This window comes from Rhinolophus ferrumequinum, chromosome 27, assembly GCF_004115265.2.
Source record: "Rhinolophus ferrumequinum isolate MPI-CBG mRhiFer1 chromosome 27, mRhiFer1_v1.p, whole genome shotgun sequence".
In the NCBI taxonomy this organism is placed as follows: Eukaryota; Metazoa; Chordata; class Mammalia; order Chiroptera; family Rhinolophidae; genus Rhinolophus; species Rhinolophus ferrumequinum.
Window position 1 is genome coordinate 25879626 of NC_046310.1, and position 20396 is coordinate 25900021.

General features: G+C 39.2%; 1 protein-coding gene across 8 annotated transcripts in view; it reads left to right on the forward strand.

Moving 5' to 3' along the window:
* The window catches only part of TTC13 (tetratricopeptide repeat domain 13), a 70214-nt gene that overhangs the window by 39454 nt on the left and 10364 nt on the right, over positions 1 to 20396 (forward strand). For all 8 annotated transcript variants that reach the window (XM_033099648.1, XM_033099650.1, XM_033099653.1 and 5 more), the window contains 9 exons: positions 1403 to 1485; positions 2933 to 3074; positions 3327 to 3501; positions 5326 to 5482; positions 10393 to 10523; positions 11924 to 12056; positions 12638 to 12730; positions 14932 to 15015; positions 15841 to 15925. In XM_033099648.1, coding sequence (XP_032955539.1) covers positions 1403 to 1485; positions 2933 to 3074; positions 3327 to 3501; positions 5326 to 5482; positions 10393 to 10523; positions 11924 to 12056; positions 12638 to 12730; positions 14932 to 15015; positions 15841 to 15925 — 1083 coding nt within the window. The remainder of the gene's footprint in view (positions 1 to 1402; positions 1486 to 2932; positions 3075 to 3326; positions 3502 to 5325; positions 5483 to 10392; positions 10524 to 11923; positions 12057 to 12637; positions 12731 to 14931; positions 15016 to 15840; positions 15926 to 20396) is intronic.

The window sequence follows — 20396 nt, forward strand, 5'->3', positions numbered from 1 at the left end:
CTAACTAGACTGAGTTCCCAGAGGACAGAGATAATGACCTGCTCATCTCTGTGGCCCCTGTTCCTCACCCTGCCTGGGCACATAGTAGGCGCTCAATACATGTTTGTTGAATTAAAAATATAGTAGTGAATTTTTTAAAAAATCAAGACTATGCCACAACAGGAAGCCTAATTAACAGTGGTCTTTAACATTTCTGAAATATTAAAATTTGTCTGTTCTCATCTTTCTAACAAACAGTAGATATTCAGCTCGTTTCCTTCACAGTTTGTTGTCCCATTGTTGCCTTTGAAGCATTTTAGAAAGCCAGCCTCTCTTGCCCTGCTGCCCTCTCACCCCCCACCCCGCCACCCAGAGAAACAAGAAGCAGAGAACGAATGACTTTTTGAAAAGACTTAGGATTGTTATCGCTTTTGCAAACCAATTTTGTGTGCCTACCAAATCATTAAATATTTATTGAGTGCCTACCATGTGCAAGGCATGTGATATCTTTAGTAGTTTTCTGCAATGAGTTATCTAATCAGGTACGACATGATTATCACAGAAGTTTTAAAGTCTCTCACGGTACTTTATTGCTGTTAAGATACATCTTTTCTTTGGGAAATGTGTAAAATGTCTTCATAATTTTTTATAATAGTAAATAATCAAATTGTAATAAAAAATACATTCGAGACCAGCTTAAGGCCAGGGTGTTTGTTCTGAAACAAATCGGTACATTTTGTTAACCGTTTTCACAAGGAGAGCCCACGGCAGCCAGGCGCACTGTGTTTCCCAGGGGCTCGTCCCCAACGCAGAGTGCCCGGTGGCCTAAGCCGCAGCCCGGGACTTGTGCCGACAGACGCTCGGCCTCAAGTGCCCCAAGTGTGAGGCATCTGTTTTATTTTGTTTTACTGTGTCTTTCTCCTGGTAGATCATAGGAACACTTCTGATCGCCAATCTAGGAGCCTTTTTACTTATTTTACAAACAATCTCACATTGGGCTTGCTTTTCTCCCTCTTTTGTTGGTATAGTCTCAACGTGCTATCCATAGTTATGATCATTTTGCTTTATTTCACACAGCTGTCAGGCTTGCTTCTGTTCCACGGGGCTTTGATTAACTCAGGAAATGACCCTCATCTGCTGGTGCTGCCGTTAGACTGAGACAGACAGTGAGAAGCCAGGGAGAGGCTCCAGGCTTTGCTGTTGTTCACAGTTCCGTTCATGCGTTTGTCTCCTACTGAAATCCAGTCCTCCTGACCCATAGTTTATTGTACTTTCTATCTCCTTTTTTTAAAAAGTCCTCCTATTAAAAAAAAAATCACTGAGAGACAATGTATAATACATGTTTTAAGTCCTTTAGTGATTTAAGTGAAGTTCAATTTTAACAGTTATGCAAATGAAATAATTCTCTGTATACTTTTTACAGGAAGCTATTGAATCCTTCAAAGAAGCTTTGAAGCAGAAAGTTGATTTTATTGATGCATATAAAAGTTTGGGGCAGGCCTATAGGTAAGTAAAGTAATAACAGTTGGGGATGAGGGAGAGTGTAGAGTGGGGAAACAACATAGCCTCATATAATAGTGACGCATTTTTTAACCAGAAGAAACTGTCATTCTGAATTGCACAGGCATTTTACACACTTGTTGAGCTCTTCTCTGGAATATAAAAGGAACCATGTGTCAGAGGGTATCATGATGCATGTTGTTATATCTTAACACCACCTTGGGCTGTATGTATCAGTCTACAAAACGTTAGTTCTTCACGGGCTATCGTTTTGAACAGTGGCATTAAAGCTATTGCGTTAACCTAGATGCTGCTGTTTTTTAGGCCACAACTAAAGCTGGTACCCACATCACTGTGATCTGTTTGAGGATTCCTAGAATAAGAGAGGCTTGGAGACGTTGCAGTCATGATGCGTCTGTCAGAAATGAAACACTGTGCTGGGCCCTGGCTTCTGACTCCACGCACTGGCATGACCAGGAGAGCAGTTCTGTCTTTGGCTCTGAAAAAAATTATACGCTCTGACTTATGCAAAAGTACTATAAAAGTTAGAACAGAAAGACGCTAATGGAAATCCCCTTCAAAATTCTGTTAGGTACCTCATTCAGGAAAGATTAAATTCAAGAACTTATGTGCTGTGCTACTTGTAGAAGCTCTCTTATCCTGACCTGAAGCAAGTGTGTTTGGAGTCGTTTGAGGTTTAAGGGATGATATTTATCCTTCCTGCCCCACGGAGTTGTTGGGGACATAAGTTAAAAAACAGATTTGAAAGCGCCTAGTAAGTAATGAAGTGCTGTGTAAATGTAAGCAGGTGTTACATTTTTTAAAGTGTTCATTATTTATAGAAAATGATGTATGGGATATTTGGAAGGTACTTCTATTATTTGTAAAAATGTTAATATATTAAAGAAGGTTGGTCAGTAATAACCATTTCCACTCTGAAGAGATCACATTCTAAAATACACTTCTTTTTTCAGAATTTTAAATGATATAACAATATACTAGACTTTAAGTAACTTCAGTGACAGAAAAATACACAATTTTAAGTCTATAAATTTGATTCAGAATTGCTAACCCTCTGTATGATTAAAACCTACATACCTTTTTTTTCCAAAGGAGAAACATATGTTTCTATCCAAATACTAAAATGTATACACAGTGTTTTAGGGGTTGGAGCTCATCATGAATTAGGGAAAGGGATTTGAGTAAGCTATACATTAATTTTCCCCAAAGAATTTCCAGAACTCTGTGGTTATCCTATAATCAGGTAAGATTGAGAAAAAGTAAACGAGCTGTGATGTGTCCAAGGCCACAGAGCTGTAAAGTGGAAACGTTAACAAGGGCCCGCCCACATCAAGGTATCTTGTTGCAGACCAGACCTTAATTCGGAGGGTAACCTCCTTTGTGTTTGCTGACGTGCCTGTGCGGTGTTCAGAACCATTGTTAAATTCCCTAGGGAACTGGGCAATTTTGAGGCAGCCACTGAGAGCTTTCAGAAGGCCCTGCTGCTCAACCAGAACCACGTCCAGACCCTCCAGCTGCGCGGGATGATGCTGTATCACCACGGCAGCTTACAGGAAGCCCTGAAGAACTTCAAGGTGAGACCCTGCATCTCACTGTCACTTCTCGGGTTATTCTTCAACCAAGTCAGTGCAATGAATGGGGCGGGGTGGCATCAAAAAGAAAGAAGCACCAGTGCCTTGTCCTACAGACTAAGTCACAGAGCATGTGTCGGGTGTGATTTAACCTGGAGGAAAACCTCTCTAGTCCCGGACTGAGGAATAAAGCACTTGAACATTTTCTTGAACTGTGTTGATGCTAATATGGCATTTTCTCCTCTAATGCCTCAGCGGTGTCTGCAACTAGAGCCATATAACGAAGTGTGCCAGTATATGAAAGGACTCAGCCATGTTGCAATGGGACAGTTTTATGAAGGGATAAAAGCACAAACGAAAGTTATGCTGAACGATCCTCTCCCAGGCCAGAAGGCCAGCCCAGAGTATCTAAAAGTGAAATATCTCCGAGGTAAGTCAGAAAACTGCAGACTCATTGAAATTTAATTCTCGAAGCTATACAAATCCTGTTGCTTGTCTCTCCTGTGTCCCTATGTCACAGAAGCTCAGTGACTTGCGCGCAGCCACCCCTTGCTGGTGGTGGGATCTGGTCTAGGTGGAGTTCATGTCTGCTAAATACCTGGTCAGTGCTCCTCTCCTCTTCCTACCGTGTTTCCCCGAAAATAAGACGCACCCAGACCTTCAGCTCTAATGCATCTTTTGGAGCAAAAATTAATATAAGATCCAGTATATATTATATTATATATATTATATTATATTATTATATTATAGACCCAGTCTTATACTAAAATAAGACCGAATCTTATATAATTTTTGCTCCAAAAGATGCATTAGAGCTGATGGTCCGGCTAGGTCTTATTTTCAGGGAAATAAAGTACATATTTTCTTTCTAAAGTTAAAAAAAATTTTACTTAAGTAAGAAAATGTAGTTTGAACTAAATGTGGGTATTCATGTCTCATTGTATCCCATCCACAGATTCAGAATGACAGGGAGGTAACCTTTTATGAGGTTTTCACTGCTAAATGGAAACATGGTTTCTTTGCTCTGTCATTCCCTTCTATCACAATTCTCACATAGTTTGGAGAAATTAAATTGGGATAAGGAGGAAAGCACAGTTTTGATTATCCTTTTATTACAATATGGTCATAGTCATACTCACCTTTTCACAGCTGCACATAAACATATTTTTGTTTTTCATATAAAGCCCAAGTTTTTACTTTGGTTTCTTCTTTTTCTTTTGTTGTCATTAGCCAACCAAAAAAAAATTGCAAGCCACATATGTGATTCTAAATTTCTAAAAAAATTGCAAGCCACATATGTGATTCTAAATTTCGATTAGCCATGGTAAAAAAGTAAAAACAAACAGGTGCAATTAATTTTAATAATACATTTTATTTAATTCAACATATATTCACAATAGTAGTTCAACACATAACTAATACGAAAACACTATTCATTAAATATTTTACTTCTTTTGTACTAAGTCTTTGAAATCTGGTGTATATTACAATATATCTCAATTTGGATACTGAATTTTCATTGGAAATATTTGATCTAAATTTAGATGTTATAAAATTTAAAGTTGAAAAAGTAGATTCATATGTGCAAGTTGTGCCCAACATACTGAAGTTTTCTAATAATTGAATCAAATATCAGTTTTTAAGTTTCAATTAATTCAAATTAAATAAAAAATTTAAATTCAGTTTCTCAGGCAGCCTAGCCACATTTTAAGTCCTCAAAAGCCAGGTGGTTAAAGGCTACTTATTGGGCAGCACAGCTATTTACTCTAAATTACAATTCCCTTTTTTTCCTGGTTTAGGAGGACTTGGGAGGCGCGCTCCATCTTGAGGGATTTTTCTACACAGCTTTATAGAGATAAGCAGCAGTTGGTCAGGCAGTTGATGAAATTGTATACGAAGTCGGTTGCTCTTTCAGTTAACCAGACTCTGGCTCTATCAGAGAACCAGACTCAATCTGACACTGAACTTGGACTCTCATACTCTGGAATTGAAAAGTGAGAATTTGGTGGTGTTCACGGAAAGGTGGTTAAAATTTAGCCTAGGTGGACCAGATTGACTTGCTTGTATTTCACCCTGGTAACTCAAGTCAGTAAAATTGTCATATAATAATAGTGACTTACTGAAATTTGGAATCTCCATTTAGAATTCTTATAATAAATAATAGTTTGTTATAAAGTATTTGTATGGCAGCTAGCTACAAAAAATGTTTCCTTAGCAGTATTTGGGTGTGTCAGGTCTCACTTTCTGTCTGCAGAGTATTCTCGGTATCTTCATGCACACCTTGATACTCCCCTTACGGAATATAACATTGATATGGACCTACCTGGAAGCTTTAAGGACCACTGGGCCAAAAGTCTGCCTTTCCTCATAGAAGACTATGAAGAACAGCCAGGGTTGCAACCCCACATAAAGTAAGTGCTTTAAATGAGGGTTTTGGGTTTTTTTTTTTTCTTTTTCAAGCCTGAACTATGAAGTTCATCATATCTCTTAATTGATAAATAGCTTTCTATCCATGTTTTTGATGGATTTATTTTTGGATTTGACATGTCTGCAAATACTTCTTTTAGTTTATAAAGTACCTTGAAACTTATCAGAGGATATCATTTTTCCTTCTAGCCTGATCTTCCCTGCTAATTTTGGGCAACCTTCAAACTTCTGATGTACTTATTGGCAGTCTTTGATATGCATTATTCTTGTGGCATGTTAATTTTTTTTTAAAATTATTTCACATCTTGGAGGTTTTAAATTACTGGCCAACTACTGCTGCAACGTGGTAAAATGGGCATGCTAAAAGACTATCCCATTACCAGTTAGATCTAGAATAGATATTAATTCCTGGGAATCTAGCAGTGCCTTAAATATTAAGAAAAATCTGTAAAGCAACCCCCCACTTCTCTAAATAGAAAGAAGAGGGGAGATTCAAACTAGAGTGGCGAATGGTAAGCACATTTAAAAGGGAGAAAGTTTCCTGGGGGTAAGTGCATCTAACAACTACTGCAATAGAATGCCTTGAGCCATACGCAAGATGAGTTTCCTGAACTTTAAAGGGTAAAGGGATCCTGTATTGGAGGCATTCCCAGGATCTCAACAGAAGCAAATGCAAATCCTTTCTAGGAAGAAACTAGTGCCACTTTGGTTCCCAAGTACTTCTACAGACTAAGGTTGTTAGTATAAGAATCAAAAATCAATATTATCAAAACTATTTGTGAAAAAAAAATGTGTGAGAATCAACAGAAGCAACAAACAACAGATTTAGACCGTCAAGGACTTCAGATATTGGAATTGTTGGATACAGACTCTAAAATAACTCCAAATGAAACATTTAAATAAATTATGAAGAAATCACAAACATGGACAAGGAGATTATGAAAAATGACCAGACAGATTATAAAAATAATTGGAAACTTTAGGAATAGAAAATACAATCATTGAAATGAAGGATCAGTATGTAAGCTAAACAGCAGATTAGACAGGTGTAGCTGAGAGAAAATTGCAGAATTGGAAAAGAGAGCATTAGGAATTATCCAGAGTGTAGCACAGAGAGTCAAGGAGTTAAGTAGAAAACATGAAAGACAGATAGAAGATGTGAAAGATGTAAGAAGGTCTAACATATGTCTAATTGAAATCTCAGCAGGAGAGAATGGGGGGGAGGCAGTTTTTGAAGAAATAATGACTAAGGATTTTCCAGAAGTGAGGAAACACATAAATCCACAGATATTTTAAAAATCAGAGTAAATGAAAAGAAATCCATATCCAGACATATTGGAAGTAACTGGAGAACACTGAAGATAGGGAGGAAAATCTTAAAAACAGGAAAGTTATGTCACCTACTTAGGGTCAATAACTGCACTGACTATAAACCTCTCAACATCAACAAGGACAGCTTGAAGATAATGGAGTAATATCTTCAAAGTGCTGAAAGAAAATAACTTTCAGCCTAGAATTCTATACCCAGAAAAACTGTCTTTTAAGATTAAAGACCAAATAAATGTGTATTTAGAAATTCAAAAACTGAATTAACCACCAACTGGCTTTCACTAAAGGAACTTCTAAACGTAGTTAAGGAACAAGGCAGTTGACCCAAGGAGTAAGATTTGAGATAAAGAAGTAACAATGAGGAAAAAATAATGGTAAGCATGGTAAATTAGTGAATCTAAGTAAGCATTGTTTATGTAAAATAACATCTAATTTGGGGACTTATAAAATGAAATACTGGACAAAAATAGCAAGTAAAGTGAGGGATAATAAGAAAGTATTGTAAGTGAATGTGGGTTAAGTACTATGTTAGGGCATTGTTACTTATAAATATTTAAAATGTCTAGGGTAAGTACTAAAAGTTAGAAACAGAGTGTACAACTTCCATATTAGAGAAGTAAAAAATAAAATGAAAAAAAAAACCCACAAAAAATCAAATCCAAAATCAACCAGAAAAGAGGGTGAATGGGTGGAGGGAGGCATAAAAATTTGGGACAAACAGAAAAAAAAATAAGAATAGTTTGAAATGAATCCAGATATATCAATAATGACAATAAATATAAAGGACTAAACATCAGTTAAAAGACAGACATAATTGGACTGGAATTTTTTAAAAATCCAGTTATATGCTTTTTACAAGAGGCACCTAAACATATAAGGACACAGAAGGATTGAAAGTAAAGGAGTGGAAAAAGTGACACTAGGGAAACACTAACTGCAAAGAATCCTGGTGTGGCTGTGTTAATATTAGTGGATTTAAAGTTAAAAAGCATTGCTAGGAATAAAGATTATTACTACATAATGGCAAAGGTTTAAATCACTAGGAAGATATAAATCTAAACTTATATATGCCTAATAAAATAACTTCAGAAATTGACAGAAATACACAGAGAAATCAACAAATTCAGTATCATACTGAGAGGTTCTAATTTTTGATAGATCAAACACCAAAAATCCAGTCAAGATTTAGATTATTTGAACAATATAATTAACAAACTTGACTTACCAGCATGCTATAGAGTTGTGTACCCAATAATTTAAAAATACATATTCTTTTCAAATATACTTAGATCATTTATAAAGACTGACCACTTATGATGCATATTTCAAATAACTGGTATCATATCTGACCAATTATGAATAAAAATATATATAAGAAAAAATCCCCATTGTTTAGAAATTAAAAAGCATACATATTGAAATATAGATTAAAGATGAAATCACAATGGAAATTTGAATATACACCTTAAAAATGAACAAAAATAAAAATGCCACATACCAACACTTGTGGAATGCTGTGAAATGAATATTGTGAAAAACATTAATATCCTTAAATGTTTTACTAGGGGAAAAAGAAGCAAATTAATAGTTAAGTATAAAAATTAAGAAGTAGGTAAAACAACAAAGAAAGCAGGAGAAATAAAGCTAAAGAGAGAAATTAATGAAAACTGTGCAACAGAGAGTTTTGTGAAAATCAAAGTTTTGTCTTTTTTACTAACAAATTTCTGGTGAGGTTGATTTTTTTTAATGCAGAAACCTGAAAAACTCAAACTATTACAAATGATAAAAAGAGATACTACCACAGATCAGCAGGTATTAAAATACTAAGGAGGGACAGCCGGTGGCTCAAGTGGTTGGAGGACCGTGTTCCTAATACTGAGGTCGCCGGTTCGATTCCCACATGGGCCAGTGAGCTGCGCCCTCTACAGCTAAGATTGCAAACAACAGCTCTCTCTGGATCTGGGCTGCCCGTGAGCAGCTGGAGGTTGGCGTGAGCTGCCGCCATGACTGCTGTGAGATAACACGGGCTGCTGAGTGCTGCCATGGGCTACCATGTGCAGCCGTGAGCAGCTGGCAGCCGGTGAGAACTGCTGTGAACTGCGGTGAGCTGCTGTGAGCGGCCAACCTACGACTGGCGACCAACTGCCTCAGCCAGGGGAAGCGCAAGGCTCATAATACCCGCATCAGCCAGGGAGCTGTGTCCTACACAACTGGACTGAGAAACAAGGGCTTGAACCGAAGTGGGGGTGTGGAAGAAGGGGAGGGAGGAAGAAAAAAAATGCTAAGGAGAATGCTATAAAAACTTGTATGCAAATATATTTAAACAAAGAATAAATGGACTAATATCTAGAAAATCACAGTTTACCAAACCGACTTGAGAAGAAATAAAAAGCCTGAATACACCACACCAAAATCACCAAGCCCAAATGATATTACAGGAGTACCATATCAGACTTTCAAAAGAATAGAAGGTAATATTCCCAAAACATTTTGTGAGACCAATATAAAATGATACCAAAACCAGACAAGCATTATACATGACAAGAAAATTAGAGGCCTTTCTCACTTATAAGTGTGAATGTAAGAATCCTAAACAAAATATTGGTAAACCCAAGTCATCTCTGTAGAAGCAAGATAATGTCATACCAAATTGGATTGTTTCCAGGAATAGAAAGGTGATCTAACTTTAGAAAATGTATAATTGCCAGTTAACAGATTAAAGAATTAAAAACACATAATTATGTCAATAGATACAGACAAACAACTAGAAAAAAAACAATTTACGCTTTACAAAAGATAAAAACTTAGCAAACTAGAAAAACTAAAGTATTTTCTTGGCCTGATAAATGGTAACTATTAGAAACCTATAGCAAACATCCTTTTAACTAATGAAGTGTTAGATGCATTCACATTAAAATCACGAGCAAGACAAAAAGAGCCTAAAATCGTTGCTTCTCTTCAGCAGTGAACTAGAAGTCCTAGAAATGCACAGAGGGGGAAAAAGAAATCAAAGTTACGTGGATTAGAAAGGCAGACAGACATCTATCATTACTTGCAGATCACATGATCCCCCACCCCACAAAAAACGAGAAGATCTACAAATTATAAGAAATGCTGGGTTTATCAAGGTAGTTGGTTATAGTCAATATGCAAGAATCATTTGCATTTGTATATACCAGCAACAAACAAAAATACTGATTATAACAGAAATAAGTACTTAGGAATATATCTTACAAAAGATGTGCAAAATCTGTTTGGTTGCTGTTGAAAAAGGCAACCCATGCAGGTTACGTATTCTGGAGTTTACAAGCCACGGTTGGGGTGCCTTCTGAACTGCAAACTAGTTGTCAGTATTACCAACAAGCATGTGATAGTCACGGTGTACACACTCTTGTAAAGACCCTTTTAATTTGTGTATAGTTGGGTGCAGAGCACTGGAGTAAAAATTGTGTGGCCATAGATTTCTTGATTAGCTTTCCAGTGGAGGAAGTGACTGCTTCAGGTGAGACTGGATTACCTGATGTCTGTTGCAAAAGTCCTTATCACGTCCATATGTTTCTTCCAGAGATGTGCTACATCAGAATTTTGAGAGTTATAAGCCTGAGGTACAAGACCTGATTTGTGTAGCTGATCGTTTGGGATCACTGATGCAATATGAAACACCTGGTTTCCTGCCAAACAAGAGAATACATAGAGGTATTTTGGAAATATTTCTGACAAAAGGGCAAGGATCGCTAAACCGTGTGCTTTTATAAAAAATCATGTATTGTGCTTACTCAGAATCTTGGTGTGGTCATAGCAAATGTATCGCTTCATTCATCTGAATGTGCAGGGAAGACGGCTTCCAGCCTTTGCTTGTGTGCTGTTGTCATGCTGTAGATGTAGAATGTAGGTCTGAGGTCATTACCACCGGCCAGACAGCTCACCGAAGGAGCCGTCTCCCTGCTGAGGCGGGAATAGGAGCTTGGACCTCCAGGCGCTTCAGTAGGCAGCAGAGCTGGGAGGGGACGACTTTGGGGGTATCTCCTCTGGGAGATTATAATTTCAGTGGGGCCATCGTGACTGTAATGTGTCCCCCATCTTGTTAAATTACCAATACTTGTGATTCTTTCTTTATACAGCTGACCCTTAAACAATACAGATTTGAACTGTGCGGGTCCACTTATACATGGGTTCTTTTCAATAAATATATTGGGAAATTTTCTGGAGATGTCTTGGTACTGTGACACAATCATATTGATTACACTAGGCTGCCATAAAGCAACCACATTGTCGCTTCTTCGTTACCAACACATGAATTCTTGTACCTGTAAATAAATATGACTTTCTTTTTTTCATTAGCTTCTCATTTTTTATTTCTACCAGTAGTGTTAGTAGTACGTATATCGTCTACACGACAATATTTATGTAGGTGCTGACAGATGATTTGTCTTGTAAACAGATGACAAATGTACTATATTGATAAATACACACAGTACTGTAAATGTATTTTCTCTTCCTGATGATTTCCTTAATAATACTTTCTTTTCCCCAGCTTACTTTATTGTATAAGTACAGCATATAATACATATAACATACAAGCTATGTGTTAATCGACTTCATGTTTGGTAAGACCTTTGGTCAACAGTAGGCCGTTAGCCTGTTTCCCCGAAAACAAGACTTAGCCAGGCAGTCAGCTCTAATGCGTCTCTTGGAGCAAAACTTAATATAAGACCTGCTATTATATTATATTATATTATATTATATTATATTATATTATATTATATTATATTACATTACATTACATTACATTACATTATATTATATAAGACTGGGTCTTATAGTAAAATAAGACCAGGTCTATATTAATTTTTGCTCCAAAAGATGCATTAGAGCTGATTGTCCGGCTAGGTCAATCAGGGAAACACAGTAGTGGTTCATTTTGGGGGGACTCAAAAGTTATACTTGGAGTTCTGACTGCACGGGGGTCGGCACCCCTAACACCGCATTGTTTAGGGTCAACTATAATGACTGTGGCGTTATCACTGAACTGGGTGAGAATCAGCCTGTGTCAGGTGCACTAACAGACTCTGTTTCTCAATCCTTCCTCCTTCCAGCCATGGGCCTGGCAGCGCTGGAAGTCATGCAAGCTGTCCAGCGTACGTGGACCAACGCCAAGGTCCGCATGAATGGGAAGACGCGGCTGATGCAATGGAGGGACATGTTTGACCTCGCAGTGAAGTGGAGACGGTAACTGTGTTTAAGGGAGAGTAAACTGCAAGTCCAGTCATTGCAAAGTAATGCAAGTCGCCTCCAGTTCACGGGTTTCGAATCCTGTTTTATTTACTACCAGTAGGCCTTATAAGTTGTTTTCCTCTTTAAAGTTTATCAGGAATTTCTGGTATCGTTACTCTTTGAAATACAACCAACCAGTATTTTTGAAAAAGGAAATTAATGGTTATGCTTCCACACACATTTTTCATGAAGTTTTAGAAAGAGCAGTCTCATTGGAAGAGCATGCGTGAACATCAGCGTATGTCCCTTTATAGTTGAAGTGTGTGTCTGGCCGACCAGCCACAGTTTAGAGGGGGAAGCATTGATTCATTTTCATGAGAAAACTGCTCTGTTAGTAAACCTCCACTGACGTTTTCCTCGGCTCTGTCGGGACATCTGTGGAATTTGTGGGTTTATGTTTCCTATTTGCAGATGTAATGGTCTGAGCAGTTCCTTTCTTCCCATCTTTGCCAAGACTCCTACGGGTTTTGTTTTTAATGCTTTGAACATTTCTAGGTTGTATAAGACCTTCATCTTTAACGAGCTCTGTTTTATAGGATTGCCGACCCAGACCAGCCAGTGCTCTGGTTAGATCAGATGCCAGCACGAAGTCTTAGCAGAGGTTTTAACAACCACATCAACTTAATCAGGTATGAACCTTCTGTGCGTCTTTCCTGTTTTCATCGGCATTTATTCTAAATAGACAGGTCATGGAGACATGAGCGACCCAGTGCTTCTTTCCTGGTGACTTTCTACGAGGGCCTACACGGGTTAGCTCTGGACCTGCAACGTCCTGCCTGGTCCAGTTGTAGAGAGAAGTACATACCCACCATGCTCCTTCTCCAGGCACGTTTTCTGATGGAGAGCTCAAGTGAGGCGTGGGCTGCAGAGTCCTGCCTACGACGTCAATCTTTCATGGGCCCTGATGCGTCACAGAAGGTGGTTAGATGGAGAACATTGCATTCGCCATAAGATCCTGATGACATTGCTTGGCTAAAGGATTGACACGTCTGTTGTGGTGGCAGAAAAGCTCCCCATCCAACCCCCCAGCACACCAGGGCTTTGGGTCAGTTACACCAGCTGGTCCCTAAGCGGCCTGCGGGGGGCAAGGGCCTGGGAGTGGGGGAGCTAGGGTGACTGGAGGACTTTTCTTTTGTCCAGAGGCTCCACAAGTTAGGGACGTGGGTGAAGCGCTCCGCTCTGTACCCCTCCCATCACGTACCCTCTAAATAAATGATGAACAAATATGAAAGAATATCAGCTTCAAGGGGACCCACAGAATTTAATTTTAGATAAGATTTGTAAATGTGTTAGCTATGTCACATCCAATATGCTTCTAGTTCCAGAAACCTGAATCAAGACAGTATTATTCTATATACCTTTGATGTTTAAGTTTAACGGAAATGTCATTTATATACTTTTTTTAATTTCTAGAAAATAAATTTCCCTGTGACTTGTACATTTCTGTTTCTTCTGGAGTAATTTGTGGCATTTATAGATAGACTCAAGTACCTGGAGTTGAAGGCCAGGGTCAGTGTGCTGCATGGTGGTGATAAAGAAGTGTCAGTAAGTGCCGGCCTCAGAAAGCTGTCAGCGTACTACAGAAGACAGACCAGTGAACAACTCAGTGGTGTTAGGATATGGTGGCCGTGTGTGCAGCATGCTGGGGGGACACGGAAAAGGAGCTGCCTGAGCTGTTAGGGAAGGTGGAAAGCAGAGAGGTGGGTGAGGCATGGCCACAAGGGAGTCAGGCTTGGTCAGGAAGGGACAACTAATTCCTGGTGACTGGTGACTAGTTTGCAGTTAAGGTGTACCAGCAACCAAGCCTCAAAAGGCAGGCAGAGACCAAAATGCAAATAACGTGTTTGTTCCCAAAGATAACTAACTTTCTATTCCATGGTAAAGCACTTTTCCCCTGAAGATGCTGGTGAGCTATTCAGAGATTATAAGGAGAGAAGTGACATGAGCACATTTGCACGACCAGATAACCACTTTGGCTGCAGGTGGCAGAACAGGTTAGAGAGGGCAGTGACCTTGATGGCAAAGGAAGCAGTTAGAAAGTGGTGTCCTAACTGAGGTGAATAAGGAGCGAGGTCTGGAAAGGTGTGTGAGCATGAGTTGGAGGGAGGGACGAGAAGGGTATTGAGTAGGTAGGATGAGGAGCGTTGGTGGGTTAGACACGAGAGAGCGTGGGGCCACAGGGAACTGTCCTGTCTCCGCTCATGGGTGTCACAATAAGCCATGTAGCAATGGAACAAGAAGTGGGCGGCTGTGTTTGGGGTGGAGCTAGGCGCGTGCACAGGAGTGGTTTCCTGTGTGATAGTTAGGAACTTGAGGTTGGGGGTAGTCCAGCGAGTAGCTGGACGTGTGCATCAGCGTGTTGGCTGTCTGTGACCTGCTGGGAGAGTGGACCTAGGAACGTGAGGAAAATGATATTTAGGGTGGGTAGTGGAGATGCAAACTGCTGGTCAGCTAGACAGCAGGAAGGAGGATTAGCAGAGAGTGCTGTCGGGAGAACCACGGGAAAGGGGACTTGTGGCTGCCAAAAAAGCCAAGGGATCCATACAGAGGAAGAAACTGGCATCAACGCTGCGCCTCGTGTGAGGCTTTTTGTCCCCATGAGGCATCTCTGGGGCTGAGTGGTCCTTTCCCACAAGATAAGCGCCAGGGCCGAATGAGCACTCTGGCTACAACAGTTCTCTATTCAATTGGTTGCAAACAAGTGAATTTCCCAAACTTTCTTGCTCTGTTATTCTCAGTTCTCCTACTGTTCCTTTGCGTTAACTCGGAAATCAGGTATTGTTCAGAATGTGCTCCTTTGTGAAGACTCTTAATTTCTGTTTTCTTGCAGGGGTCAAGTCATTAACATGAGGTACCTGGAATATTTTGAGAAAATTCTTCATTTTATTAAAGACAGAATTCTTGTTTATCATGGGTAAGCCTTTAACCGTCCATAGTCGTGGGTAGATTTCACCTCTTGTACGTCAGTTACAGTTATGAAACTTGAAAACCAAGCTTATTGACAGGCTAAACAAAGTGTATCAAATTTTTAAATCGTGTTTTAATCATAATGCTTTTCATAATCATGGATCAGTCTTCCTATTAACAGCTTCACAAAATCCGTGGGCCTCAGTGGGTGTGTTTTGTCTTACGCACAATATTGTGACTCTTCTATTCTGTTTCTTCTAAAAGGCAGGATGTGTCTTTGAATTTCTTTATGAGGGATTTCAGCTTTAATATCCATCCTCCCTCACCTGAAAGGCAGCATGGTGTAGGTAACAGTGAACAGAACACTGGAGCAAAATGAATTCTGAATGGTTATCATCAAGGAAATGTAAAACTGGTATAAAATCCTAGCAGGGTCCTTCCGTTTGAGCAAATTTAGAAAGACACACCGTTTCCTTCTGATTCCAGAGTTGGAATAGGAGAGTCAGGTTTGAGGACCAAACCCAGGCCCGTACATCTATACACAGACACTGGCTGTCCACCTGCTCTGCTCTTCCCTACCGACCTTCTGGGGGGGCTGCTGTCTGTTTCCCTAATTCTCATCTGTAGCCCAAAACTGATTAGGATTAAACCATCCCATTATTTAGAAACTTAAGTTGTAGGCCACCATTTTGAATATTGAGCTATTCTTAATTAAGGGCAATTAAGTTAGAGGAAATGGCATAATTATTACATTTTTGTATTTATTTTAGTCTCTTTCTCTCTCTCTCTTTCACTCTCTCTCTCTCTTTCCCTCCTTCTCTCTCTTTCTCAGGGCTAATAATCCTAAAGGATTGTTGGAAGTTAGAGAAGCTCTGGAAAAGGTACACAAAGTAGAAGACCTTCTTCCAATTATGAAGGTAAATTTATCATCAAAATCGCACTACATGTTTTTAGGAAAAAAAACTACAGCACTGTTTTAGTTATTAAATGCCATGTTTATTAATATTATGCTATAAATGTTTTAAAATTTATAAAGCATGCTACCTAAAAACAATAGCATACACACACTCAGTAATAGCCAAAGTGAAATAAGACAGGCATCAGACTCAAACATAAAAGCAAATCTGTAACGAAGCGGTGGATATAGGAAACAGGAAAACTTAAAAATGCATACAGTTGAAACATGTTTCTGGCCAAACAGAGTGCCTGGTACTTGATTGCCCTTCCACCTCATGACAGTAATAAAACCGGACAAAATATAAGGCAGCTATTTTCAGGGTTTGGACAAGACTTGAGACATTCTCGAGAGAAGCGAAACATGAGGTGAGCCATGCTTACGCCAGCTTTCTGCCTGGGATTATTTACTAGAGCGCTGAACAGGTACGTGGAGCCACGCAGAGTATTGCTGAGCTCAGGAGGGTGGGTCTGGCTGGAAGCAGAGTGGGCAGTGCCCAGAGGCCACCCGTGACTGAGAGCTGGCTGTGCACATGCAGTGAGACTGAGTCTCCCCGAGCAGTGTCTGCTGTGGGGATGAGCTGACGAGAGCTGTCAGAGGTTTCACAGCACAGATTGATGCTGGAGTTCTGGCCTCGCCAGGATGGAGGCATCCTGTGAGCCCTTTGGGCATTTAGTTAAGACCCCAGAAAGGACACACTGTAGATATAAGAGCACACTAGAGTAAGGTCCGTATCCTAGGGCAATTTCTAAATAGGTCACCCTACCAAGAAATAAAACCAAGCCTAAAAGGATTAAATGGATCTGCTAGTGATTTGACTGCCTGCTAAAACACAGTTCAGTACCCTGTAAAGGAAGGCAGTGTAATCTAGATTCCTTAATTATTAGATAAGTGAAGAAGCAGGAAAATGTGACTCATAACCAAGAAAAACAAAAGCAGTTAACAGGAACAGGTGCTGAGATGATCCAGACGTTGGAATTAGCTCTTCGAAAGTTTTGTCTGCTTCATAAATGTGTTCGAGAACTTAAAAGAAGGCATGAACACACAATGTGATTTATGGATGATGTGATACAGAATTGCACACCTGAAATCTATGTAATTTTACTAACAATTGTCACCCCAATAAATTAAAAATAAATTAAAAAAAAAAAAAGAAGGCATGAACACAATGATGGAGAATCTCAGCAGAGATAGGGAAACTATAAAAAGAATCAAAAAATTCTGGGACTGAAGTCACAGGTCTCACATTCAGATTGGTAATCAACTCACTAGACACGTTGTCTTTAGCTTAACAATAGGCTTACGCAGTAGGATGCTGGACAGAGAACAAGTCTGTGCAGTGTCCTCAGTGTCATCGTGAGGCCCAGGAAGGACCCAGATGGGGCTTTCTAGCACCCTGCCCCTTTCTTTGCATGGTGAGATGGAGTCAGAGTAGGTGCCCACACTCACAGAGAAGTCACCTCACAGCTCTCCTGGTCCAGAGGCTGTCTTCCAGATCAGGGGCTTTCACAAAGATCTGTCGTTTCTAGGGGAGGCTGGCAATGCAGCTCTACTCAGTCATAGAAAGGAAGAGGAAGACTGCCTCCCACAGCAACAGGGGTGAACCCCAGAGACATTATGCTGAGCAAAGGAAGCCAGACACAACAGAGTGTGATTCCATTTATAAGGAGCCTTGACTGATCCACAGGGTGTTGGAGCAGTGACCGCTCATGAGGAGTGGGCTTTACCTGAAAGGGGCAGGGGAGCTTTCCAGAATGATATAAATACACGCTATCTTTATGGTAGTGGTGGGCGTATATACATCAACTCTACCTGTGCAGTTCATCGCATATAAATTTACTTTAATAAAAAGTACATAATTTAAAAACAAACAGCTGATGAGTTCATTAACAGACACCAAAGCTTCCTCAGATCTTAAAAAAGAAAACTCAGTTGTCACCAGAAAGCCATTAAAAAGTCAAGTAGAATAAAATAGCCATAAAAAAAGTTCTCAGTCAATGTTATTCATTTGCCATAAATAAATGTTACTTATGTGTACTTAAAAAAAAGTATATAATTTAATTTCCTGAGAGATTTGAGCCAGTATAAGATAGATAGATAGAAGCAATAGAAAAGAAATAATCAGAACTCTTATAATTTAAAAAAAAATCTCAGCTAGACTAGCAGATTGAAGACAGCTGAATATCAAATATATGAGCTGGAGGTTCAAACTAATGAATTCTCCCAGAATGGAGTATAAAAGGACAAAGAAATATAAACTACAAGAGAAGATGAAGAATGGACCTGTCTGATAGACGTTTAGGAAGAAGAGAAGATAAAGAAGCAGAGGAGTTCACTGACAAAACAAAAAACAGAAGGCAAGGCTATAGAGAGACGAAAAGATTAGCGTAGGGCCTGCTGAATGTTCAGCAGGGTGAATGTTCCAATACTGATACTAGACACATTCTGATACAATTTGGGGACTACGAGGTTAAAGAGAGTTTTTTTAAAAAAAAAAAAACTATGCATAGAATTGGCACATGATCCAGTAATTCCTCTTCTAGGTATATATCCAAAAGGATTGAAAGCAGGGACTCGGGACATGTTTGTACACCCATGTTCACAGCAGTATTAATCACAGTAGCCAAGAGATGGAGACAACCTAGATGTCCATTGATGGATGAATAAATAGGCAAAATGTGGCCCATCTGTACATTGGAATATCATTCAGCCTTAAAACGTTAGGAAATTCTGACACAGGCTACAACATGGATGAACGTTGAAGACATGCTAAGTGAAATAAGCAGTCACAAAAGCCACTCACAAAAGGACAATTCCTGTATACTGTATAATTCCACTTACACGATGTACCTAGTGTAGTCAAATTCATAGAGACAGAAAGTAGAAGGGTAGGTGCCAGGGGCTCGGAAAGGGGAGAATGGGTACGGAGTCTCTATCTGGTACGACGAAAAAGTGCTGCGGATGGATGGTGGTGATGGTTGCACAACAGTGCAAATGTACTTAATGCCACTGAGTTGTACAGTGATAGTGGTTAAAATGGCAAACTTTGTATTGTGTGTATTTTAATAGAGAGAGAGAGAATATAAAGAGAACATCTTAAAGCTTCCAGAAAAAGGAAAAAAAGTTAAATCCTGAGAAAGGAGAATCCCACTGATGTTTGACTTCCACCCGCAACAGTGGATTCTAGAAGACAGTGAAGGGAAATTCATTTACACCAACTGTACCAATGTTCAGGTGTGAGGGTGAAATGAAAACTATTTTAAACACAGAATTATTCAGAAATTTCATCAAGCCTAGATCCTCTTTGTCAGAATGATTCAAGGACATAAGTACTTTCATAAAATGAACCCAGAAAAGAAAACACAAGATATTAGAAATAGTGGTGAACAAATAAGCCAAGGAAATGAACTGTTAATCTATAACGTTAAAAAAATATATAAATGTTGTCTGAAATTAAAATATCAGATAATGTCAATATCAGACATTGATTAAAGTAGAGAACAGAAATAAAAATGTTACTAAGGTATTTGTTTGTTTTTCCAGTGAGCAAATGTAATCACTGACTGACCCCCCCCGATATTGACAGAAAAATACAAGTTTAAATATCTATATTAAAAATTAAAGAATAGAGATGAGATGTATAATCTGCTAAACCCCAAGAAGGTAGGAAAATGGAATAAAGAAAACAAAGTTCAAATAAGCACTTACAAAAAGAGGAGTGGTAAAAATAACGTACATAGGAAATGTATTAATGGCAATAACAAGTCTCAATATGACAGTAATAATCAATCCCCTTATTGAAAGACTGAGGCTCTCATGTTGTCTTTCAAAGTCCAGCTGTATTCTGCTTACAGGAGACCTAACAGAATGGCATTTAAGAAGTTGCAGGGGAAAGTGTACCAGGCAAATGGTGATGAAAGGAAAAGTGGGTGTGGCAATGTTAATGTCAGAAACGTTTGGCTTCAAGGAAATAGACACTTCGGGACAGAATTATATTGTTTAAAAGTACAATCCATTAAGAATTTATCATTTGATGAGGCTTTTTTCTACCTAGGAATATATAACTACCCAAAAATATGCCAATAGCAGGTAGATTTGATTTTTTCAATTAACGGTTTGAACTTTGATGTAAAACCTGAATATGTAGTTCTTGTAGTTATAGTAGATAAGATTGATTTATAGCAAATAAAATTTAAGAAACTTATCTTACTGACCAGTGCTTACCCATTTCTGAGGAATAAGCAGGAATCATGTTGTGAACACCAGGGTCCACACCTGTCTCGGGGGCTTGGGCCCTGGCTCCTGTCTGCTGAGGGGCAGTGATTCTGCAGACCCACCTCGGGGGTCATTGCGAGGGTCTGGTGAACTGACGAATGGCTCTCAGTCTCCTCAGGCTCACTATAGGAACGCAGTAAACGTGTTCCGATGCTCCC